The sequence below is a fragment of the Microcaecilia unicolor genome, chromosome 9 (assembly GCF_901765095.1).
Source record: "Microcaecilia unicolor chromosome 9, aMicUni1.1, whole genome shotgun sequence".
Lineage (NCBI taxonomy): Eukaryota > Metazoa > Chordata > Amphibia > Gymnophiona > Siphonopidae > Microcaecilia > Microcaecilia unicolor.
Window position 1 is genome coordinate 173,062,081 of NC_044039.1, and position 25,900 is coordinate 173,087,980.

At 45.8% G+C, this 25,900-nt stretch overlaps 1 protein-coding gene across 3 annotated transcripts in view; it reads left to right on the forward strand.

The window, feature by feature from the left end:
* The window catches only part of ARID4A (AT-rich interaction domain 4A), a 195,702-nt gene that overhangs the window by 91,549 nt on the left and 78,253 nt on the right, over positions 1-25,900 (forward strand). For all 3 annotated transcript variants that reach the window (XM_030214162.1, XM_030214163.1, XM_030214164.1), the window contains exons 13-14: positions 16,968-17,062; positions 17,180-17,277. In XM_030214162.1, the coding sequence (XP_030070022.1) occupies positions 16,968-17,062; positions 17,180-17,277 (193 nt within the window). The remainder of the gene's footprint in view (positions 1-16,967; positions 17,063-17,179; positions 17,278-25,900) is intronic.

The window sequence follows — 25,900 nt, forward strand, 5'->3', positions numbered from 1 at the left end:
TATTAGCAAGGTACCCCTTACTCCAGCTGCCAAGGAGAAGACAGCCTTTTCAACACCCTAGGGTTTGTTCCAGTTCACAGTGCTCCTGTTCGGCCTTCATGGAGTTCTGGCTACCTTCCAGTGCCTTGTGGATCATCTATTTAAACCCCATGGCAACTATGCGGCTGCCTACTTAGATGACATCATCATCTACAGTGAAAACATGAAGAGCCATCTCATCCAAGTAGAAGCAGTACCGGGTAGTCTGCAGACCGCCTGTTTGAAAGCGAATCCCAAAAAGTGTTTCTTACAAGGACAAGAAGTCCAGTATCTGAGGTACTCGGTTGGAAAAGGCCAGGTGAGACTCCAGGTCCAGAAGGTAGAGGCAGTCACCCAGGTGCCAGTACCCCAGACGAAGAAGCAAGTACGAGCCTTCCTTGGGATCATTAGGTATTTTCGCCGGTTCATTCCTGGGTTTGCTAAGAAGACAGAACCATTAATCCGCCTAGAGCAGAAGAATGCTACCGAGAAGATACACTGGACAAAAGAGTTGGATGTGGCCTTGTCTGAAGAGGGCTATTTGCTTGGAGCCGGTGCTGGCCCTTTATCGTACAGACTGATGCATCAGAGGTTGAGCTCGAGTCTGTTCTGACCCAGGAAGTGGATGGCGAAGACCACCCGGTGACATATGTTAGCCGGAAGCTTTTCCCAATAGAAGAACTATGCAGTGATTTGAGAAGGAGGCTGTGGTTTTCACGAGGGCCATGGAGACATTCCAGTACTATCTGCTGGCCTGCAGCTTTCTGCTGGTCACAGATCATGAATCCCCTGCAGTGGATGGCTCAATATAAGGATTCAAATGCACATATAATATGATGGCTCCTCAGCTTTCAACCCTTTCACTATCAGGTGAAACGTTAAGTGGGCCGAGAGCATGCTAATGCAGACTTTTTGTCCAAGGTGGACCCTGAAATGGCAGGTGCTCAACCGAATGTGATTGAGCTGAGGGGGATGGTATATGAGGGGGTTTATAGATCATTGCCCCTCACCCTTAAGAAAGTCCCTCTCTAAATAGCCTGAGCCACCTTAAGAGCACTGATCCTGCCGCAGGAGGATTGAGCCAGGAGAAGCGGAGTCAATACCTGGGAGTTTAAAAGAGAGGGCCAGGCTGAGGTTAAGGAGGCCCAGGGAAGGAAGAACTGAAGCCCAAGTCTATGCCTCTACTGAATATGTTTAACTGCTGTAGCCTGACTGAGGTAAGCCAACTTTTCTTTCTTGTTAAGACTTGCAAGCCCTGTTGAAGTCTGGCTGGGGCCAGACCGGTGTTTCAGAAGAACTTTACAGCTGTGTTTGGGGCAGGGCAGCCCCACCAGCCATAGACTACTTGGCTTGCTAGCCAGAGGCCTACTCAAGACAGTTACTAAATAGAGAAACTGTTGCATCTGATGTTCCTGTCCTGTCAGGAAAACAGGCTGAGGTGAATAAAAGCCTTTACTATCCTCATCCTTCTCGATCTATCTGCTGCTTTTGACACTGTCGATCACAGCCTACTCCTTGATACGCTGTCCTCACTTGGATTTCAGGGCTCTGTTCTTTCCTGGGTTTCTTCTTATCTCTCCCAGTGTACCTTTAGTGTATACTCTAGTGGATCCTCCTCAACTTCTATCCCACTGTCATCACAATTTCAATCCTGTACCACCCAGGCTATTCTGAGGAACACCTGAATGCAAATCACATAAAAGTGGGTGCTGTCCTTCAGTGTGCTACCTTATATATGAATATTCTCACACAATTATAAAATAGCCAGTTTTTTTTATGTTATACATTCTTTATAAAATTATCCCCATAATGTGCAAGTATGGGCATTTGCATAATCAAAATGTATTAAATATTTTTTTAACTTAACAAGTGATTTGTAGAAATTATGCAAATATTACATTTTGGCTTGTTTGCTAGTATAAAGGAACTTAAAGGACTTTTGACAGAATTTACTATGTCTGTGGTCTGAAACCTGTGGGTTTGCAACATATCAACCTGGCTATGTGTTATTTTTTTGTTTTGTTTTTTAAAGTATTTCAAGTATCTTTTATTTGCTATACCGCTAAACAAGAACTGTCTATGTGGTTTTCAGTCCATAAAGCTAAATTGTAAGAAAGGGGAAGAAGACAAGAGGATATGGACAATCACAATAGGAGGCCTAGGCTACAAATTCAGGTTTATCCTATAAGGTCTACAAGGCCAAATAATTAAAAAGAAAAAATTAAACTAAAATACATTAGGCACAATAAAGAGGATACACATGTATTTCTGGGTCCACTAGCAGTGACAAGCTCCAACCTACAAATTTATATTTGATAAAATGCTGAATTGAAATAATGTGTGCTAAGCATAGATTAAAATGTTTGAAATGGCATATCAAGGCAGATATCCTGGGGTAGATTCCAGAGCATAGGCACAAGAACAATTAAAACAAGAGTGTCTTTCGATATCTGAACAGATTTGATGAAAAGAGGGAGTTACCAGTAAATTTTGGAATGTAGCCCTTGTTTTTTCTCAACAATTCGAAGAGAAGAAGGGTAGAAGAAGGGTACAAAAAGAATTTGTACCTTTTTGTTAAAATTGGATGCTTGGGGAAATCAGGCGGGTAGGGTTGGTATGGGTTAAGTAAGGGGAGTGTCAACAAAATAGAACTCACATTGGTGATTATTAATGCCCATATGGCAAGATGGGAGATCTTTTTCCCCAAGAGGCCTTGAGCTCAGGTATGAAGGTATTCTCTAGAAATTGATAATTGGAAGAGACATGAATTCTGTATTAGAAGAGTTAGATCATCTCTGCATTTGATGGGTGAATTCAGAGGGAAAAGAACTGAGATTGCGTGAGGTAATTGGAGGTGTGAAAATCCGGGATGTAGAAATCATACTTTTTTGACTGTCCTAGAAATCAGTCTTATTCCAGATATAGTAGCAAAATTTAAAAAGTACCATGAGATTTTAAACAAATTGAAGGGTTCTCCAGACACAAAACAGTGGGAGATTATAGGGCAGAAATGCCTAAATTGACTAGCTCTTATAGAGAAAGTTTAAATAGACCACTTATTGCCTTGGAGTTCCAATTTTGTCATTAAGAACTTAAACCCAAGAAAAATTGGAAGCAGCAGATTAGCTCTATAGCTTTTCATTCAGGGAATCACACTTCTGGAATTCATATATAAACAAATGTGGCAGTTCTAAATAAGGAAGGGAAATCTGAAGAAAAGTGTAGCAGTTCTAGGCCCATAGCGTTTTGTTTTTTTTTAATTGTGACATGAAGATCTTTGCAAAGATCTTAGCAAACAGATAAGAGGGATTGATGCCCCATAAGATATTTTACTCATATCAAACTCTGCTCATTAAGGGGAGGTTTATTGGTGACAGTATTAGAGCGATCATTCTCTTTCCTGTCATCACTATATATCTTTATCATATATCTATCTAGGGTACAAATTAAAATATTCATAAAAATAAATGCATAAAAACAAAATACACAGTACATGTAACAAAAATAAAATCACATATTACACACAACAATTAGGACCATACATAAGTATTATCATATTGGGACAGACCGAAGGTCCATCTATCCCAGCATCCTGATTCCAACAGTGGCCAACCCAGGTTACAAGCACCTGGCAGGATCTCAAAACAGTACAATACATATTACGCTGGTTATCATAAACATAAGCAGTGGATTTTCCCCAAATCCACTTCAATAATGGCTTATGGACTTTTCTTTTAGGAAGCTATCCAAACCTTTTTTAAACCTCACTAAGCTAACTGCTTTTACTACATTCCCTAGCAGCGAATTGCAGAGTTTAATTACAGTGAAAACATATTTTCTATGATTCGTTTTACATTTACTATTTTGTAACTTCATTGCGTTCCCCCTAGTCCTACTATTTTTGGAAAGAGTAAACAAACAATTCATGCCTACCCGTTCCACTCCTTTCATTATTTTATAGACCTCTATCATATCTCCCCTCAGCTGTCTTTTCTCCAAGCTGAAGAAACCTAGACGCTTTAGCCTTTCCTCATAGGGAAGTCGTCCCATCCCCTTTATCATTTTTATCGCTCTTCTCTATACTTTTTCTACTACTACTACTACTACTATTTAGCATTTTTATAGCGCTAATTCCACTATATCTTTTTTTGAGATGCGGGGACCAAAATTTAACACAGTATTCGAGGTGTGGTCGCACCATGGACCGATACAAAGGCATTATAACATCCTCATTATTGTTTTCCATTCCTATTCTGGTATGACAGTGTCCCACTAGTTATCCTCCTTCCACCAGGTCTCAGAGATGCCTATTATATCTAATTTTTCATTTAGTGCTATACATTCTAACTCTCCCATCTTATTTCTTAGGCAGCTTTGGCATTTGCATATAGATATTTCAAACTGTTTGTTATTCCTATTTACATCTTGCTCAGAAGTTGACAATGTTTGCAATTTGCAATATTTTGTCTGATTTTTATTTAAAGACACATCTACTATGGTCTCGATTGCAACCTCGCTATCAGGATACTTTGTCTTCCCCGTTTTGGTGATTTATTTTTGAAAGATATCTTGTTCTGAACCATGCGCTTTTGCATGACTGTCTGTCTTCACGCAGGTTCTAGTTTAAAATCGGCTCTATCTTCTCCTTTTTAAAAGCTGGTCACACCCTGGTTAAGGTGGACCAGCCCATCATTCCAGAATAGGTTCCCCTTTCCCTAGAATGTTGCCCAGTTCCTAATAAATCTAAAACCCTCCTCCCTGCACCATCGTCTCATCCATGCATTGAGACTCCGGAGCTCTGCCTGTTTCTTGGGCCCTGCACATGGAATGGGTAGCACTTCAGAAAATGCTATTGTAGAGGTTCTGAATTTGAGCTTTCTACCTCAGCCTAAATTTGGCTTCCAGAACCTCGCTCCTACATTCTCTTATACCATTTATACCCACATGTACCAACACAGCTAGCTCCTCCCCAGCACGTATCTAAAATCCTATCTAGGTGACATGAGGTCCGCCACCTTCGCACCAGGCAGGCAAGTGACCAGTCAATCCTCACCGTCCAGCAGCCACCCAGCTATCTACATGCCTAATAATCGAATCACTGACTACAACAGCCATCCTAACCCTTCCCTCCTGGGCAGTGGCTCCTGGAGACACATTCTCTGTGCGAGAGGATATTGCATCCCCTGGTGTGCTGGCCTTGGCTACAGAATTACTTCCAGCTACAACAAGTTAATGCTCTACTTTTAGAAGACCTTCGTCCTCCAAGGCAGTACAGGGGCTGCCAGACTGGAGGTGGGACTTGTTTACAGCATCCCTGATAGGCCTCCTCTCTGTCTCCCTCAGTTCCTCCAAGTTTCTACTCTAGCCTCAAGAGAACAGACTCATTCTCTGAGAGCTTTGAGCTCTTTGCATCGAACACACATGTATGACCTCTGTGAGATAATCATACATGTGACACTCAGTGGAAAAGACTAGGTAGCACCCCACTCGCTGCTGGATTGCTGTCTGCATCTTAGTATTATAGAGTTGCTTAATTAAAACTTCTTAAGGCACTAGAGGTATCAGATGAATGTAAAGAGCCTTAAGATTATATGGTGTAATTTATAATTTATTTAGGGTTGCTTATCAGAAACTAATTAAACTCTAATGAAAACTCTCTTCTTGCTGTCAAATTAGAATTGACTATAAATGAAGAGTTGAGCTGGGAATGGTGGGTGGGAACGAGGATTGAACTAGGCCTTACTGTGCCTTCCAGAGACCATCTCTTTTAATGCTGTGGCAGAAAATTCAAGTTTGAAACTATGGGTAAAAGGGTATGGAGACTAGCTAATAAAGTTTGCTTTTTCTTCTTCTTTTAATTCTAACAATTCCTCTTTTCAACCCAGTCTTTAAGTACCAAGCACAGAGCAAAATAATGTCACAGAGAAGTGTTTTCTTCTCTCAGAACTTTTCAGAAAGAGTCCTAAGAGTACTCGGGCAAAAAGTAACTTGCCAACCTGCTGTTCCTTCTAAGTTATATTTAAATATAGGCTCGATGCTAGTGTGGGAGACACTTAATTGAAAACCTGTGTCTTTAATATCATCCCACAAGGAATTTAAACGAGTCCCAAAAACCTCAGTGGTGTGCCCTACATTATAAGAAGGATTTATTCACCCACTTCGTCATCGGCTCGGCCTGTATATATCATGCATAGAATATATGATATACACAGGCCAAGCTGGCGCTTAAGACATTTTGAGGGGTTGGTCCTTGATACAGCCTTGGTGACGAAACATGTCATGTTGGACAAGTCATCCCCTGTCTGACTTAGTCTCTCCTTAAGGTCATAATAAGATTTACAATTTAAATTTAATGAATCATAAGGTTTATACAAGACAATATCAGTAGTTAACATATTAAGTCACAGTGAATTGGCATTTGAACTCTTTGAGAACCAATGACGAGGTAGGTGCATAAATCCTTACATTGAAAATCTTATATATGTAGGGAGCACCGCTTAGGTTTTCAAGGTTCCTTCTAAGCTGACAGCTGTCTTATGGTTTGAACAGTACGGGGTCCCAGAGTTTTTTTTTTTGCAGGAGCCGAGGGCCCTGTGTGGTTCAAACTTCATGACAGATGTAGTATTTCTTGTGATTTAGATGGCTGGCAGCAGGATCTGTGTGGCTCAGAGGGAACATTTCCATAGACAGCTATCATGGCTTTGACATTTGCACCTTCCGCTTGGACTACATATAAGTAAGTGTAATGAGTATGACACAGCCAACTTATTTTTGGCAGAACATTCCGGGTCTACAGTGATGCACATTTTCTGTTCAAATATAATTAGTATTCATTTTGTCCACTTCATAAGATTGAAAGATTTTAAAGATGAATCTCAAGTCTGATGCACAACCTTTTGGATAGTTAAAAAATGCAAATGTTATTTGTCAAATAAGTATTAATGTTTCATTTAAAGATATTGATGACACATCCTGGATGCCATTTTTTTCTTTTTCTGTTCTATGTGATGAATCTTTTTTAATTTGCTCATTGTTGATGTCCTAATGAAAAATATATATAAGTAACGCTATATATTTACAGTCTTTCTAAAGAAACTCATACAAGACCGTCTAGAACGAGTATAACTCGGAAATAAAAACATTGAAATAAAAGTACACATTATGGCATTCTGACATGAAGAGTAAGAGTAAATTATATTCTTTAATAGAATTCCTGAAAAATTATGTTAAGGCTTTAGGACATCATGTATAGGGTGGAAAAGTAAAAATAGACCTATATAAGGGAGTTTCGTACTAAACTATGTTAAGTACTGACAACAATATTCAGTAAATCATGCTGAAAAATTGGCATGGGAAAAATTATGCATCGAGTGCTATTCTGTAATGGATATCTGCACTTTGAGTGTTTAAGAAGGTTTGGCTAGCAATTGTGATGTACTAGCAATGTGTTATCTACTGTCAAATATATATATGAAAATAATAAAATAAATGGTTAAAAAAAAAGATATCTGCACTTTATAGAATAGCGCCTAATCCATACCTAACTTAAGGCGCCTAACTATATACCTGCTGAAACCAGATGTAACTGTCATTCTCCGAGGACAAGCAGGCTGCTTGTTCTCACAACTGGGTTGACGTCCATGGCAGCACCCACCAACTGGAAGAAAACTTCGCGGGCGGTCCCGCACGCAGGGCACGCCCACCGCGCATGTGCGGCCGTCTTCCCACCCGTGCGCGACCGTTCACGCTCAGTTTTTTTCGATTCCGCGCTGGAGAGAGACGTGGTATCGTCTCTCTCTCTCTGTCAGCCCCGGAAACCGGATTGCGGCCTAGCCCCGGGTTTTTTCTCCTTCGCGTATGCATTCGCGTATCTCCTTTTTGATTGTTAAAAAAAAAAAAAAAAGAACAACGAACTGTGTCCTCGTCGTTCTTAGTCGCGAGGGCAATTCGTTGCGGCCTTGTGACCGCGCGGTCGTTTTCTTTTTCGGGTGTGCTTTTCACCGCCACCATCGACGACTTTGACTTCGCCGACGCGATTTTTCTGTCGATGTCCTCGAAGGTCCCGAGCAGATTCAAGAAGTGTGGTCGGTGCGGCCGGCAGATCTCGCAAACCGATACCCACGCTTGGTGCCTCCAGTGCCTCGGCCCGGAGCATAGTACCAAGACGTGCACCTTGTGTCTCGGCTTAAGGAAGCAGACACAGGTGGCGAGGCAAGTTCTTCGGGACCGTCTTTTCGGAACTTGCGCCGGCCCTTCGACGTCAACTTCAACGGCGTCGGTATCGACAGTCGGGTCTTCGGTACCGATGTAGACGAAATCGGCGCCGACTCTGGCACCGACCCCAGGAGTACAGGTACCGTTGGCCCGCCGGTGACGGCGAGCGGCCGCGCGGGCAGTCGGCCCCGGCCACTCCCTCTATCCAGGGCCATCGGGACCGAACCCTGTCGGATCCGATTCCTCGAGGCTGGGGGGGTTCTACCTCCTCTTCATCTCTGCCGCCGAGCGCCGATGATGGGCACCGAAAGAAAGCCAAGAAGCACCGTCATCGGTCGCCCACGGCGCACGGAACTGCCAGCTCCAGCACCTCGAGGGAGGACTCGACGCCGAGGAAGCGGCAGTGCCGAGAGGAGCGTTCTCCCTCGGTTGAAGAGGTGTCGCTGCGCCAGTCCACGGGTGCTTCGGTACCGTCTCCTGGACCTGAGCAGCTTCCGACACCCACACCGGCCCCCCTGCCTTTCCCGACAGCGGGCCTGGACGAGTGCCTCCGAGCCAGGGCTGATGCGTCAGGCTCTGCCGGCACCGGGGTTGCTTGCGCCCCTGGTGCCGTTTATGGAGGCGTCGGCGTGCTCTAGCCCGATGCCGAGGCCTTCGACGCCGCTTGCGGCGCCGGTGTCGACCGCCACACAGGTGGAGTCGATGGAGGGAGCTTCATCCCCGCCGGCGCGGGAGTCCACCGCTCGATGCCATCACCAAGGACATGGTTCCTCGCAGTCGAGACGGGCCCGGTTGAGGTCTGAGCTGCAAGAGCTCATGTCCGACACCGAGGAAGAGGCCTCGTGGGGGGAGGAGGAGGACCCCAGATATTTCTCCTCAGAGGAGTCTGTGGGCCTTCTCTCCGACCCCACTCCGTCACCGGAGAGGAAGCTCTCGCCCCCCCATAGAGCCACTCCTTTGCCTCCTTTGTCAGGGATATGTCTATTTGCATTCCCTTTCCCGTGGTCTCTGTGGATGAGCTGAGGGCTGAGATGCTCGAGGTCCTCGACTATCCATCACTACCTAGAGAGTCTTCCACGGTGCCGTTGCACAATGTCCTCAAAGAGACACTGCTTCGGAACTGGCTGAAGCCATTATCTAACCCCACCATCCCCAAGAAAGCGGAGTCCAAATACAGGATCCACTCTGACCCAGATGCGGCCTCAATTGCCTCATGACTCGGCGGTCGTGGACTCTGCTCTCAAGAGGGCACGGAGTTCGAGGGATACCGCCTCGGCGCCCCCTGGGCGGGAGTCTCACACTCTGGACTCGTTTGGGAGGAAGGCCTACCAATCTTCCATGCTCGTGACCCGCATCCAATCATACCAGCTCTACACGAGCATTCACATGCGGAACAATGTGAGGCAACTGGCAGACCTGGTCGACAAGCTCCCTCCGGAGCAGTCCAGGCCTTTTCAGGAGGTGGTCAGGCAGCTGAAGGCGTGCAGAAAGTTCCTGTCCAGGGGTATCTATGACACCTGTGATGTGGCATCCCGAGCTGCGGCCCAAGGTATAGTGATGCGCAGACTCTCCTGGCTGCGTGCCTCTGACCTGGACAACCGCACCCAGCAACGACTGGCGGATGTCCCTTGCCGGGGGGATAACATTTTCGGCGAGAAGGTCGAGCAGTTGGTGGACCAACTACACCAGCGGAAAACCGCTCTCGACAAGCTCTCCCACCGGGCGTCTGTCAGCATCCACGTTTTTCCCAGGCCCGGCAGGCTGCTCCCTACGCCTACAACAAGCGTAGGTACACCCAGCCAGCCCGAAGGCCTCCTCAGGCACAGGGACATTCTCAGCGCGCTTGTTCCCGTCAACAGCATGCGCCTAGGCAGCCCCCTGCGCCTCCACAGCAAAAGCCGGGGACGGGCTTTTGACTGGATCCATGGGAACATAGCCGCCATCAAAGTGTCCATGCGGACTGCCTGCCGGTCGGAGGGAGGTTGAAAGTTTTTCACCAAAGGTGGCCTCTGATAACCTCCGACCAGTGGGTTCTCCAAATAGTGCGGTGCGGATACACCCTGAATTTGGCCTTCACTCCACCAAATTGCCCTCCGGGAGCTCAATCCTTCAGCTCCCATCACAGGCAGGTACTTGCAGAGGAACTCTCCGCCCTTCTCAGCGCCAATGCGGTGGAGCCCATGCCACCCGGGCAGGAAGGGCAGGGATTCTATTCCAGGTACTTCCTTGTGGAAAAGAAAACAGGGGGGATGCGCCCCATCCTAGACCTGAGAGGCCTGAACAAATACCTGGTCAAAGAAAAGTTCAGGATGCTTTCCTTGGGCACCCTTCTACCCATGATTCAGAAAGACGATTGGTTATGTTCCCTGGATTTAAAGGACGCTTACACTCACATCCCGATACTGCCAGCTCACAGACAGTATCTCAGATTCCGTCTGGGGACACGGCACTTTCAGTATTGTGTGCTGCCCTTTGGGCTCGCCTCTGCACCACGGGTGTTCACGAAGTGTCTCGTGGTGGTGGCGGCATACCTACGCAAGCTGGGAGTGCACGTGTTCCCGTACCTCAACGATTGGCTGGTCAAGAGCACCTCAGAGGCAGGAGCTCTTCGGTCCATGCAGTGTACTATCCACCTTCTGGAGCTGCTGGGGTTTGTGCTAAATTACCCGAAGTCCCATCTCCAGCCGGTCCAATCTCTGGAATTCATAGGAGCGCTGCTGAATTCTCAGACGGCTCAGGCCTTTCTCCCTGAAGCAAGGGCACAGAACCTTCTATCCCTTGCCTCTCAGACCAGAGCATCTCAGCAGGTGACAGCTCGGCAGGTGTTGACTCCTGGGTCATATGGCCTCCACGGTTCATGTGACTCCCATGGCTCGCCTTCACATGAGACCTGCTCAATGGACCCTAGCTTCCCAGTGGTGTCAAGCTACCGGGAATCTAGAAGATGACATCCGCCTGTCCATCATTTGCCGCAATTCACTGCACTGGTGGACCATTTGGACCAATTTGACCCTGGGACGTCCATTCCAAATTCCACAGCCTACAGAAGTGCTGACGACGAATGCATCTCGCCTGGGGAGGGGAGCTCCTGTCGATGGACTCCACACCCAGGGGATGTGGTCCCTGCAGGAACAAGATCTCCAGATCAATCTCCTGGAGCTCCGAGCGGTCTGGAACGCGCTGAAGGCCTTCAGAGATCGGCTGTCCTGCCAAATCATCCAAATTCGGACAGACAATTAGGTTGCAATGTATTACATCAACAAGCAGGGGGGCACCAGATCTCGCCCCCTGTGTCAGGAAGCCATCGGAATGTAGCGTTGGGCTTGCCAGTTCGGCATGCTTCTCCAAGCCACATACCTGGCAGGCGTAAACAACACTCTGGCTGACAGACTGAGCAGAGTCATGCAACCGCACGAGTGGTCGCTCCATTCCAGAGTGGTACGCAAGATCTTCCGAGAGTGGGGCACTCCCTCGGTGGACCTTTTCGCCTCTCAGACCAACCACAAGCTGCCTCTGTTCTGTTCCAGACTACAGGCACACGGCAGACTGGCGTCGGATGCCTTTCTCCTCCATTGGGGGACCGGCCTCCTGTATGCTTATCCTCCCATACCTTTGGTGGGGAAGACCTTACTGAAGCTCAAGCAAGACCACGGCACCATGATTCTGATAGCGCCCTTTTGGCCCCGTCAGATCTGGTTCCCTCTACTTCTGGAGTTGTCCTCCGAAGAACCGTGGAGATTGGAGTGTTTTCCGACTCTCATTTTGCAGAACGACGGAGCGCTTCTGCACCCCAACCTTCAGTCTCTGGCTCTCAAGGCCTGGATGTTGAGGGCGTAGATTTTGCTTCGTTGGGTCTGTCTGAGGGTGTCTCCCGTGTCTTGCTTGCCTCTAGAAAGGATTCCACTAAAAAGAGTTACTTTTTCAAGTGGAGGAGGTTTGTCGTCTGGTGTGAGAGCAAGGCCCTAGAACCTCGTTCTTGTCCTGCACGGAACCTGCTTAAATACCTTCTGCACTTATCAGAGTCTGGCCTCAAGACCAACTCAGTAAGGAATCACCTTAGTGCGATTAGTGCTTACCATCATCGTGTAGAGGGTAAAGCCATCTCTGGAGAGCCTTTAGTCGTTCGATTCATGAGAGGGTTGCTTTTGTCAAAGCCCCCTATCAAGCCTCCTACAGTGTCATGGGATCTCAACGTCGTCCTCACCCAGCTGATGAAACCTCCTTTTGAGCCACTGAATTCATGCCATCTGAAGTACTTGACCTGGAAGGTCATTTTCTTGGTGGCAGTTACTTCAGCTCGCAGAGTCAGTGAGCTTCAAGCCCTAGTAGCTCATGCTTCTTATACCAAATTTCATCATAACAGGGTAGTACTCCGCACTCACCCAAGTTTCTGCCAATGGTGGTGTCGGAGTTCCATCTTAACCAGTCAATTTTCTTGCCAACATTCTTTCCCAGACCCCATACCCGCCCTGCTGAACGTCAGTTGCACACATTGGACTGCAAGCGAGCGTTGGCCTTCTATCTGGAGCGGACACAGCCCCACAGACAGTCCGCCCAATTGTTTATTTCTTTCGACCCCAATAGGAAAGGGGTCGCTGTCGGGAAACGCACCATCTCCAATTGTCTAGCAGATTGCATTTCCTTCACTTACGCCCAGGCTGGGCTGACTCTTGAGGGTCACATCACGGCTTATAGTGTTAGAACCATGGCAGCGTCAGTGGCCCACTTGAAATCAGCCACTATTGAAGAGATTTGCAAGGCTGCGACGTGGTCATCTGTCCACACATTCACATCACATTACTGCCTGCAGCAGGATACCCGATGCGACATTCGGTTCGGGCAGTCGGTGCTGCAGAATCTGTTTGGGGTTTGAATCCAACTCCACCCTCCAGGGCCCGATTTATTCTGTTTAGGCTGCACTCTCAGTTAGTTGTTCTTCGTAGGTCAATTTCTGTTATGCCCTCTCTGTTTAGGCTGCACTCTCAGTTAGTTGTTCTTCGTAGGTCAATTTCTGTAATGCTTCTCTGTTTAGACTGCACTCTCAGTTAGTTGTTCTTCGTAGGTCAATTTCTGTTATGCCCTCTCTGTTTAGGCTGCACTCTCAGTTAGTTGTTCTTCGTAGGTCAATTTCTGTTATGCCCTCGCCGTTGCGAGGTTAAATTGACCTGGGTTCTTGTTTTGAGTGAGCCTGAGAGCTAGGGATACCCCAGTCGTGAGAACAAGCAGCCTGCTTGTCCTCGGAGAAAGAGAATGATACATACCTGTAGCAGGTGTTCTCCGAGGACAGCAGGCTGATTGTTCTCACCTACCCTCCCTCCTCCCCTTTGGAGTTGTGTTTTACTCATTCCTTTGCTTGTCATTCAACTGAGCGGGAACGGTCGTGCACGGGTGGGAAGACGGCCGCGCATGCGCGGTGGGCGTGCCCTGCGTGCGGGACCGCCCGAGAAGTTTTCTTCCGGTTGGTGGGGGCTGCCGTGGACGTCAACCCAGTCGTGAAAACAATCAGCCTGCTGTCCTCGGAGAACACCTGCTACAGGTATGTATCATTCGCTGTTCCTAAATTAGGCTTGGATCGGGTGTGTTCTATAAAAATGTGCATAACTCATTGGAACGTCCCTGAAATGCCCCTTTAACACACCCCCTTGAAATTACGTGCTATGGGAATTACTTGCAGATCATTATAGAATATGATATACGCGTAGTTCCCAATTAAGGTCAATGCCAATAATTGGTTGTTAGCAGCCAATTATGATTGGCTTATAAATCAAGTTGCACTTGCAAATCTACTATGCACGCTGATTTGCACTCACAACTTTAGTTGCCATTTATAGAATCTGGGGACTAATGTGTGATTTATCGCTTGATAACTGGTGGCACACAACTCTTTTAGGGGCTTCATGGTTTTGTAGTTACCAGATGATAAACTGCATATTAAGTGCTTTTTGTGTTAGGGGATGTGTCATGGCCATAGAAGGCATTTTGTCTTTAGCATGCTGCAGATACCATGGGTTAATCTGCACTTTTCTCCACCAGCTGTTCAGTGTGTGAATTTGTTATTAAGTTACCATACTGTGGTAGCTCATTGGTGCTCCACATATTCTTCATTTCTCCTTTTTGGTTTTAGTATTAATTGATAATCAGAAATATTGTCTGTTACAATACCTTCTCCTACTTTCATTTTGTAACACGAGAATGTAATCTAATCAATGCAGATTTTGATTCCGTTCCATATAGAAGCACCTAGCACTGTAAGGCCAGTTTTAACCATTGGTGTGTTGAGCTGTATTGTGGCCACCAGCAGTCATCTAATGGTTTGGTGCATTCCAGCCGTCATGCAGTTTGAGCCATGTGGTGCTGACATTTTTGAAATTCTAGATTCCCCATGGTTCAGACAGCAAGATGGACATCCAGTGGATAGACAGGTAGGTTGGGTTTTAACTCATTAGTTTGCAGGTTTAGGTTTTCTACATGCTGTTGTACTTGAGGCCTAATTTAAAATTTTTGGCTAGTTCTCTGTGTAGTGGGGGTTTGTGCTGTAAAATGATAAATTGGCCAATTAACTTGGCACGTCAACATCTTTCATATATTCCCACTCTGCGGTATGCACCAGGAGTGTAGCAAGCCCTCTGATTTTTTTATTTTTTTTGGGGGGGGGGGGGGCAACACATTCCCTCTCTCCCTCCCCCCCCCCCCCCCCCCCAGCACGTTAAAATATGTTTGCTGGCAGGGATGCCAAGGCCACCCAGCCAAAGAAATTTGCTGCCAAGCCACTTCCCTTCTCCCCTTGCTGCTGCAGTAAACAGGAAGTCAGCGCATGCCTCCAACTCCAGGACTCCCCGAGTATACTCAGTTCTTGCACATACTGATCATGCTGAAGGAGTTCCAACAGCAGCAGCTGGAGTCATGCCACTGACTTCCTGTTTACTGCAGCAGCAAGAGGAGAAGGGAAGTGGCTCGGCAGTGAATTTCTTTGGCTGGCGGGGCTTTGGCATCCACACCAACAATTTAACAGGTGCTGCAGGTTTGGAGGGGTCCTGTGCCCAAAGTTGGGGGGTTCCAAGCCCCACCCCACCCCCCGTCGCTACACCACTGGTGTACACAGAGCTAAAATGTTTGTTTTCAACTGGCGTATAAAAATTAATGTAATTTTAGAGTGCTACAATTTAAAATGTAAATTTAAAATGTATCCTTAAAGTGAAATGTCTTTGGATACAAATAATTGCAGTAGATGTATAAACATATTTAACAATTTACACATGTTAAGGAAAAATTAAAATGATTAGTTTTATCATTTTTACTGCTAATCAACTATTACAATCCTATAGCATAGAGAATACAAAAGTAGCTATTAACATACTTGGACGTGGGAGAAAAATGTCAACCAGTTCTCCTTACCTTGGTAAATGGTTGGACAAATAATTTAACATTTAAAAAAATGGAGCATTCTGATGTACTGATTAAAAAAAAAAAGTCGTCATTTAGATAAACCCAAGTACCTTTTGGGTTAAGACACTGGTTAAAATAAATTTGCCGCTAAACCGACCTCAATTGTGATGATGCACTGCTGAATGCATCCATTTTGTACCTACCTACAGAAGCAGTGATGTCAGCTTACGTCTCGCCTTTCAGTAAAAAGTGAGGTGAGCTGGTGTTACATATTCTCTGGTAGACCACTTTTTTTTTTGAATTTTTAATTGGAATCTAGTTGAGAAGGTATTGTTGCCTGATTGGATGTGCAAGCTATCAACCAAGTTCCATAGTTGACAGACCATTTATAAGAACCATCTGTTTCTTGGCATTGGGAGGGGATTCTGTAGTATTAAGTTATGGGGCCTCTCATAAACCTGATTTTGGTTTTTCTATTTTTTCAGCGGCTGCCTCCAGGCATCAGACTGTAGGCTGTCGTTCACCCACTCTCCTGACCAAGGGCCCATGCCATGGGGTGCTCGCCTCCCCAAGGCTATGACTCATTCTGTAAGTTAGGTCGGTCTGTGGGGGGCCCTATAGTTTCATGTATTTTATTACTGTGGATTGAAACTTTTCTTTGTAATCCCTGATTTCTTACGCCTGCATTTTTCTAAAGCTGTGCTCCAGTCCGCTCCATTCTAATATACTCTCCCTGCTGCAAAAATAATAAATTATTTTCTACAGGGTGACAAAGCTCATAAGCAGCTGTCTGTACATTACAAACCTGTTGGACTGGTATTCCCACTTTTCCCTCTTTCCAAAGACTGAGCGTTTTTAGTGTGGTTAGTGCTTACAGCTGGGACCAACCCAACTTGTGAATTTCAAGGCTGCTTTCTAACAAGAAACCCAATTAATAAAAATCTGTTGCTGTTTACATTCAGTTATTAACCTAATATAGTTATGTTTATAATATTTGAAGAATGATTTATTCAGATACTTTGTTTAAAATTTGGTTTTTAGACTTCAGTAATTTGGGCATTACTTTTGTTGCTTCATAACATAGCTTTAAGGAAAACAAATCTAAGTTCCAATTTTATTTATGTGAATCGTAAATAACAGGGGTTGGTTTGTTTTTTTGTGAAAGCTTGAATGGAGCAGTCTGGGTAACTTGGGCTTTTTGGCTTTTTTTTTAATAAATAAAGCTTTAGTGGACAGACGTGTTGCATCTGGTTTTAGAGTTAGCAACTGAAAGCTATTGCTGCTGTCTTAATATCCTTTTTTTTTTTTTTTTTTTTACTGAGAAATGTTTTCTTTCATGCTTTAATTAGGTACCCCCATCAATAAACCACCTGTATTAGGCTACAAGGATCTTAATCTCTTCAAACTTTTTAGGCTTGTTTATCACCAGGGTGGATGTGACTATGTAAGTATATAGTGCGAGTTGAATTTATTCCTTCATTGATGGCTATATTTGGTTTCTTAATATGCATTCCAAGTCTCTTCATGTCTATTCAAAATAAATGTGTTCTTTCTATTCCAGATTGACAGTGGTGCTGTATGGAAGCAAATTTATATGGACCTTGGCATTCCTATTTTGAATTCAGCCGCTTCTTATAATGTAAAAACGGCATATAAAAAGTGAGTACTTATCTAGAAAAGCTTGGCATGAAGTAGTCATTAATTGAAATCTGCTGATTAAGTTGGAATTAGTTCATAGGCTGAAAAAGACATATGAGTTGGGTTAAGTCACCTTCAGGCTGTTTTGATGCAACTGATCACTTGCAGCGAAGTAGAGCACTGTGATTTCTCCTACTATCTTATGATGACAATTTACAAAGCAATCTAGCTGTGTTAAAACACATTAACATTCTTAAATTGCCCTCTTCAGCCTGATTGAAAGTACTACGGGCTTCCATAGCAGGCATATTTCTAGCTGATTTGTGAGGAGGCATCTCAGGAGCACGTTTAACATGGGGGAAGAAAATAGCATTTGTTTTCAGAAGCATGTACGCCTTTTTACTCCATGCAACCATCTGCATAAAGTAGCAGGCATGAAGTGCTTAGATGCTTTTAGAGTATGTGATTTATACTAAATTTCAAACTATATTGGTAGTTTCTCTGTAAAAATTAGTATAAAGTGCACACACGAAAAGCATCTGCATACTTGGCTAAAACTATGTGGGTTCTTTGAATATTGTACATGCCTGCTTAAGAGAGAAAACACAGTAGTTCCATAAATATATGGGCACATTTGCTGCAGTATTTAAATGTAGCATTTATTGACAGGTGTGATGATGAGAGAAATGTAATAAACACCAGTCAGGATTTAGGAAACATCATAGCACAGAGACTATTTTAGTTCTGTATTATATAGACCAAAAAAAAAGTGTGTTAATATTGTTGGATTTAGGAGACTGCCATCTGCTGATAGATGGGTGGAAACTGGAATGAGTGGGATGGTTCTGCAATGGATGATACCTTTTATTTTTGATGGCTAGGTATCAAAAATAGTGTAAGCTGATAGACAAATATTAGTACATTAAAAATTACAACAGGAGTCCCTCAAAGGTTCTTTCTTCAGCTATTGTGTAATAGCTATGTGTGCTCCTTGGGAAAATTACTTAGAAAACTGGGCATAAAAGAATACTGTGATGCATACGATATACAACTGAAAATATAGTAAATAAAGCTTAGTTGAGATAATGTCTAAAGTGAGTGGATCTGAAAACCTTATCAAAATAGGTAGTAGAGAATTGACTTGAGTTGAATAAAAGCAAAATAGAATTGGTATGGGTCAAATGTGTTGCAAGTTTAGTTATACAGTATCACACTTCATAGCTCCCTCAGTGTTTTACAGTTGTGAAAAAAATTAGATAAAATCAGAACAGGAAAAGCGGTTGAGCCATGTGCAAGCCTGCCATAGAACAGTGGTTCCCAAACCTGGGGGGCCTTTTACTAAGGTGCGCTACCGTTTTTTAGCTCTCGCTAAAAATCATCTGGCGCTAAATGCTGAGACACCCATAGGAATATAATGGGTGTCTCGGCGATTAATGCCAGCTGATTTTAATGTGAGCTAAAAACACTAGTGCACCTTAGTATAAAAGGCCCCCACCCCCCCTGGTCCTGGATGCACCCTGCCAGTCAGGTTTTCAGGATTTCCACAATAAATATTCATGAAAGAGATTCCACTGCCTCCACTGCATGCAAATCTCTCTCATGAATTTTCATTGTGGATATCCTGAAAACCTGACTAGCAGGGGAGACTCCAGGACCAGGTTTGGGAACCACTACCATAGAACAATTCAAGGTCCGACACAAAGAGAAAGAAGTAGGTCTTGAAGACTGCTTTAAATCTTTGGTGGGAGCTTTCAGAATGGAGATAATCATGGAATAGATTTCCACAGGTTGGAGGCCAATATGTAAAAGGTTGATTTGTGCACAGTCTAATCAGGCTTGTGACAGTGGGGAAATAATCAGTCATCTGTCTTAATTGGGACCATAAAGCACAAAAAAGCACATAAGGAAGGCAGACTTTGGATAGACATGCAAGATGATGTGATCTGAGGATCTTAAAAACTAGGTTGAGGATTTTGAACTTTATTCCCATATGTAATAGCTAGTTAATGACTTTCCAGCAGAAAAAGAGGGGAAGGTAATGTGATCTAATTTATTTTAGCAAAGTGGATATGCAGGACCACCACCATATCTTTGGACAAGCTGGAGTCTTCTAAGGGAGAACAGCGAAAGTCCATCCTGTAGCACATTACTATAATGAAGCTGACTGATTAACTAATGCAGGATTGAGTACATAAGTAATGCCACACTGGGAAAAGACCAAGGGTGCATCGAGCCCAGCATCCTGTCCCCGACAGCGGCCAATCCAGGCCAAGGGCACCTGGCGAGCTTCCCAAATGTACAAACATTCTAGACATGTTATTCCTGGAACTGTGGATTTTTCCCAAGTCCATTTAGTAGTGGTTTATGGACTTGTCCTTTAGGAAACCGTCTAACCCCTTTTTAAACTCTGCTAAGCTAACCGCCTTCACCACGTTCTCCGGCAATGAATTCCAGAGTTTGTTTATGTGTTGGGTGAAGAAACATTTTCTCCGATTTGTTTTAAATTTACTACATTGTAGTTACATCGCATGCCCCCGAGTCCTAGTATTTTTGGAAAGCGTGAACAGACGCTTCACATCTACCTGTTCCACTCCACTCATTATTTTATATACCTCTATCATGTCTCCCCTCAGCCATCTCTTCTCCAAGCTGAAAAGCCCTAGCCTCCTTAGTCTTTCTTCATAGGGAAGTCGTTCCATCCCCGCTATCATTTTTGTCGCCCTTCGCTGCACCTTTTCCAATTCTACTATATCTTTCTTGAGATGCAGCGACCAGAATTGAACACAATACTCAAGGTGCGGTCGCACCACGGAGCGATACAACGGCATTATAACATCCTCACAGGAGGTTCATACTGTTTTAAGTAAAAACAGGTTGAACAGAGAGGAGGAGTAGCCTAATGGTTAGATAAGGGGACTAAGCACCATGGAAACTAGGGTTCATATCCCACTGAAGCTCCTTGAATGTTGAACAAATCATTGAAACATTAAAAGAACAAAGGCAGATAAAGATTACTTCTAGTGGTAACCATTTTGCAAAAGGCGCCATACTGTGCAGGAACAACTGGGCATCAGTCCTGCCTAAAGACACCCACTGCATCCCTCGCCCTGACAATCAGTGAGATACAGTTTGCCCTATAAGAGTATTGGCACATGTGGGAGGAACTTGAACTTTTTGAGGGGGGGGGATGTGCACCAGGGAGAGAGGATCAGACCACAGCAATGCTCCGGGCTGCTAGAATAGCAGTGCTTATAGGATGGCTCACAAGCAGCATTATTCATTTATCATGCTAGTCATGAACCAGTGGGACTGTTATACCATAGGTCAAGGTGTGGTAAAAGGTGATGTTTAATGACTTCCCCCCCCCCCCCCCCCCCCCCGTCTTAACTGCCAAATTCTGGACCAGTCTTTAAGTTTCACTAGGTCCCTTCTCATGGTATCCACCATGACACCATGGTGTCTACCCTATTGCAGATTTTGGTATCATCCGCAAAGAGGCAAACCTTATCAGACATCTCTTCCACAATATCACGTACAAGTCGCTTAAGTCTTCATTGCCTCAGGTCTATAAAATCCTGAGTGGTGTAGAATGGATAAAAGTGAATCGATTTTTCACGCTTTCAAAAATTACAAAGACCGAGGACACTTGATGGATTTACATGAAAATACTTTTAAAACAAATAGGAGGAAATATTTTTTCACTCAACAAATAGTTAAGCTCTGGAACTCGTTGCCAGAGGATGTGGTAACAGCGTATCTGGGTTTAAAAAAGGTTTGGACAAGTTCCTGGAGGAAAAGTCCTATAGTCTGTTGTTGAGAAGGACATGGGGGAAACCACTGCTTGCCCTGGATTGGTAGCATGGAATGTTGCTACTATTTCGGTTTCTGCCAGATACTTGTGACCTGGATTGGCCACTGATGGAAGCAGGATGCTGGGCTAGATGGACCATTGGTCTGACCCAGTATGGTTGTTCTTATGTTCTTGAGTACAAATTTAATTTGTAATTCCTTCAGGAACAGGGAGATGACCTGGGCTAAATCCAGTCCCCCATTAAAAATAATTGCTGCAAGAAAGATCTAAAAGGGGTGTATAGGTTGTTTAGCTATTTCTGTTGGACGGGCAGAAAGCCAAAAATCAGAATGGATATGATGCGGGGTTCTTAGAGGCAGGGAGGGGTGGGGATTCCCGATTTAAAACAATATGATCAGGCATGCTTATTGCGTCATTTGGGAGATTGGTTTGGACAGTCACAAGTTTATACACCGTTAGAACTGGAAAGAGCATTTTATGTTCCCTATAACTTTTATTCATTGCTGCATCTTGAGAAAATTCAATTACCTGGCCATTTGAAGGAAAGTATACTGCTGGGTCCTTTGCTTGAGACATGGAAGGTGCTAGTGAGCAAACTGGGAAGCAATGTAGCTATATCGGACCAGCAGACTCTGAGGGGCAATGTAGCTTTTGGGCCAGGGATGGGCAACCCAACCTTTCAGGTATGGGAACTACAGGGAATTACCCGTTTGGAACATTTACTATCAGAGGTGGGTGAAATATTAAAATTTGAGCAGTTGCAGGATCGGGTGGGTATTACCTGGGGTAACTGTTTTGCATATGCACAGATTAAGCATTTCTCCGAGGACAAGGAGGCTGCTTGTTCTCACGATTGGGTCATCGTCCGCAACGGCCCAGGAGACCGGCAAAATCTCTCAAGCAAAACAAAAACTCTCTAGAACGCTCCGGCGTGCGGGCAGAGCGCACTGCACATGCGCGAACGGCTTCCCGGCTGCGGCATGAGTGTGACATCGTCAGTTACTTTTTTCCGCGACTGAGGTGACACGGAGTTTGTTTCGCTGTGTTACCTTCGGCCCAGAAGATCGTAGCGTTACCGTTTTTCCATTTTGTTTCTTTCTCTTAAGTTTTCTCAAAAAAAAAAAAAAAAAAAAGTTGTTACCTTATTTTCTTAGTTTTCACACTGAGTATAAGTTTTCATTCTTTTCGTCACGGCCCGGTTTTCTTTTTCCATTTTTTTTGTGCCTGTTTAATTGACACAATCGCGTCTTTTAATTTCGCAGCCGCTGTTTTTCCGTCCATGTCATCAAGGACACCTAGCAGCTTCAAGCATTGTACTCTGTGCAACCGGACCATCTCGGGTACTGACCCCAACTCGTGGTGTCTCCAGTGCCTTGGGCCCAATCATCTTCCAGCTGCTTGTAAGCTGTGTCCTTTAATGAAAAAACGGACCCAAGTGTCTCGGGAGACTCAACGGGAAAAACCTTTTGCTGATCGGTCCGGTCCTTCGGTATCGGTACCGAGGTCGGCGGCGTCGACATCGAGGGAAGCATTGACTTCGAGAGCACAGGTAATGACTGTCGAATGACCACATCGCACTGGGAGCAGCGAGGCATCAAGCGGGTCTCCACCTGTCTCGAGGCCTACTGCTATGCAGGCCCCCCGGGACCGACCTTTGTCGGACCCGGCTCCGAGGAGGCGTGAGGATTCCACTTCCTCCTCTTCGGTACCATGGAGCCTTGATGACTGGGTTCGAGCGAAGGCTAAGAAACTGTCATCGATCTCCTTCCATGCACAGTACCGAGAGCTCCGGGGAGCCGAGGGATTCGGCACCCGAGAAGTGTCTGCGCCGAGAGGACCGCTAACCCTTTATACAGGAGATGCCGATGCGTCGGTCTTCTGGCAGCCTGGTACCGGCTCTCGAGCCCCCACAGATTCTGTCACCGGCTCCTGCACTGGCCCCGCAGCCTTTTCCGATGGAGGCTCTCGACGAGCGCATCAGGGCACTTCTTCCAGAGCTTCTGGAGGGATTGATGCGCTAGTCTACTTTGGTGCCAGGGGTGCTTGCGCCTTCTGCACCGACTGTTGAAGCGACATCTGGTCCTTCGCCTGTGGTGAGGTCCCCGACCTCGGTGCCGCTTGCAGCGTTGGCTGCCACCTGGGTCGACTCTCCGATGTTGGCGGAGGAAGCTTCACCGTAGTCCAGGCAGGGGTCAACATCGAGACAGGCTCGGGTTAGGGCTGCTCTTAGAGAGCTTTTGTCCGATACCGATGATGATCGCTCGTAGGAGGAAGAGGAGGATCCCAGATAATTTTCTGAAGAAGAGTCCTATGGGGTCCCCTCTGATCCTACTCTGCCTATAGAAAGAAGGATGTCTCCGCCTGAGAGTCTTTCTTTTTCCTCCTTTGTTCGGGAAATGTCTAAGGATATTCCTTTCCCTATGGAGGTTGTGGATGAGCCCAGGGCCGAGATGCTCGAGGTCTTGGATTATCCTTCTCCACCTACAGAGGTTGCAATGGCTCCCTTGCATAACACACTCAGGGAAGTTCTTATGCGAAACTGGTTGTTCCCCCTCTCTAATCCAGTGGTCCCCAAGAAAGCTGAGTCCCAGTACAGAGTCCATGGAGAACCAGTAATGGTGAAGTCTCAACTACCTCACGATTCCATGGTGGTGGATTCTGCTCTCAGGAGAGCCAAGAGTACTAGGGACTATGCCTCGGCGCCCCCAGGCAAAGAGTCTAGGACCTTGGATTCTTTTGGGAGAAAGACGTATCAGGCCGCTATGCTCGCAGCCAAGATTCAAACATACCAGCTCTATACGAGCATCCACTTGCGGAACTCGGTGAGGCAACTGTCCAGTTTGGTCGAAGCACTTCCGCCAGAGTTTGCCGAACCTTTTCACCAGGTGGTCAGGCAGCAGAAGGTGTGTCGAAAATTCCTGGCCAGAGGTACTTATGACGCTTTTGATGTGGCATCCCGAGTAGCTGCTCAAGGTATAGTGATGCGCAGACTCTCATGGCTGCGCGTCTCTGACCTGGATCATAAGACCCAGCAGCAAATGGTGGATGTTCCTTACTGGGGGATAACCTTTTTGGTGAAAAAGTAGATGATATGGTCGATCAGATCAAGAAGCACCATGATGCTATGGATTCTCTTTCCCGCCGGGTGTCTTCTGCTACCACCTCCTCATCTAGGAGGTTTTTTGGAGGGAAGAGGAGTGCTCCCTATTCCTATAATAGGCGTAGGTACACTCCCGCTTCTCAGCAGCCTGTCCAGGCTCAGTCCCAGCAAGCTCGTTCCCGTCAACGGCGTGCGCCTAAGGCCCCTGCGGCTCCCCAGCAAAAGCAAGGGACGGGCTTTTGACTAGCTCCAGTGCAGCATAGCCTCAGAAAAAGTGTCCGTGCTGGACGACTTGCCGGTCGGAGGGAGGTTGATATTTTTTTGCCAAAGGTGGCCTCTCATAACCTCTGATCAGTGGGTTCTTCACATAGTCCGGTCAGGATACACCCTCAGTCTGGAATCCAAACCTCCGAATTGCCCACCGGGAGCTCATTCTTACAGCTCCCAGCACAAGCAGGTACTTGCGGAGGAACTCTCCGCCCTTCTAAAGGCCAGTGCGGTCGAACCCGTTCCACCAGGGGAGGAAGGGCTGGGATTCTATTCCAGGTACTTCCTTGTGCAAAAGAAAACGGGGGATGCGTCCCATCCTAGACCTAAGGGCCCTGAACAAATTCCTAGTCCGAGAAAAGTTCAGGATGGTTTCCCTCGGCACCATTCTTCCCATGATTCAGGAAAATGATTGGCTATGCTCTCTGGACTTAAGGGATGCCTATACTCACAAAAAGTGCTGACGACGGATGCATCCCTCCTGGGGTAGGGAGCTCATGTAGATGGACTTCACACTCAAGGAGCTTGGTCCTTTCAGGAACAGGGTCTTCAGATCAACCTCCTGGAATTACAAGTGATCTGGAACACTCTAAAGGCTTTCAGAGACCGGCTGTCCAACCACATCATATTGATTCAGACAGACGATCAGGTTGCTATGTATTACACCAACAAGCATGGGGGCACTGGATCTCGTTCTCTGTGTCAGGAAGCCGTTCGGATGTGGCTTTGGGCATGCCGTCACAGCATGTTTCTCCAAGCCACGTATCTGGCAGGCGTAAACAATAGTCTGGCCGACAGGTTGAGCAGGGTCATGCAACCTCACGAGTGGTCGCTCAACATGGGCGTTGTCCACAAGATCTTCCGAGCGTGGGGCACCCCCTTGGTGGATCTTTTTGCCACTCGGATCAATCACAAAGTCTTTCAATTCTGTTCCAGACTTCAGGCCCAATACAGACTAGCTTCAGGTGCTTTTCTCCTGCATTGGGGAACAGGCCTTCTGTATGCGTATCCTCCCATACCTCTAGTAGGGAAGTCTTTGCTGAAACTCAAGCAGGACCGCAGAACAATGATCCTGGTTGCTTCCTTCTGGCCTCGTCAGATCTGGTTTCCTCTTCTTCTGGAGTTGTCCTCCAAAGAACCGTTGAGATTGGAGTGTTTTCCTACCGTCATCACCCAGAACGAGGGGTCGCTTCTACATCCCAACCTCCAGTCTCTGGCTCTCATGGCCTAGATGTTGAGAGCTTAGAAGTTGCCTTCTTGGGTCTTTCAGAGGGTGTCTCCTGAGTCTTGCTTGCTTCTTGAAAATATTCCACGAAAAAGTGTTATTCTTTCAAATGGGGGAGGTTTGCCATCTGGTGTGACAGCAAGGCCCTAGATCCTTTTTCTTGTCCTACACGGACCCTGCTTGAATACCTTCTACACTTATCAGAGTCTGGTCTGAAGACCAACTCCGTAAGAGTTTACCT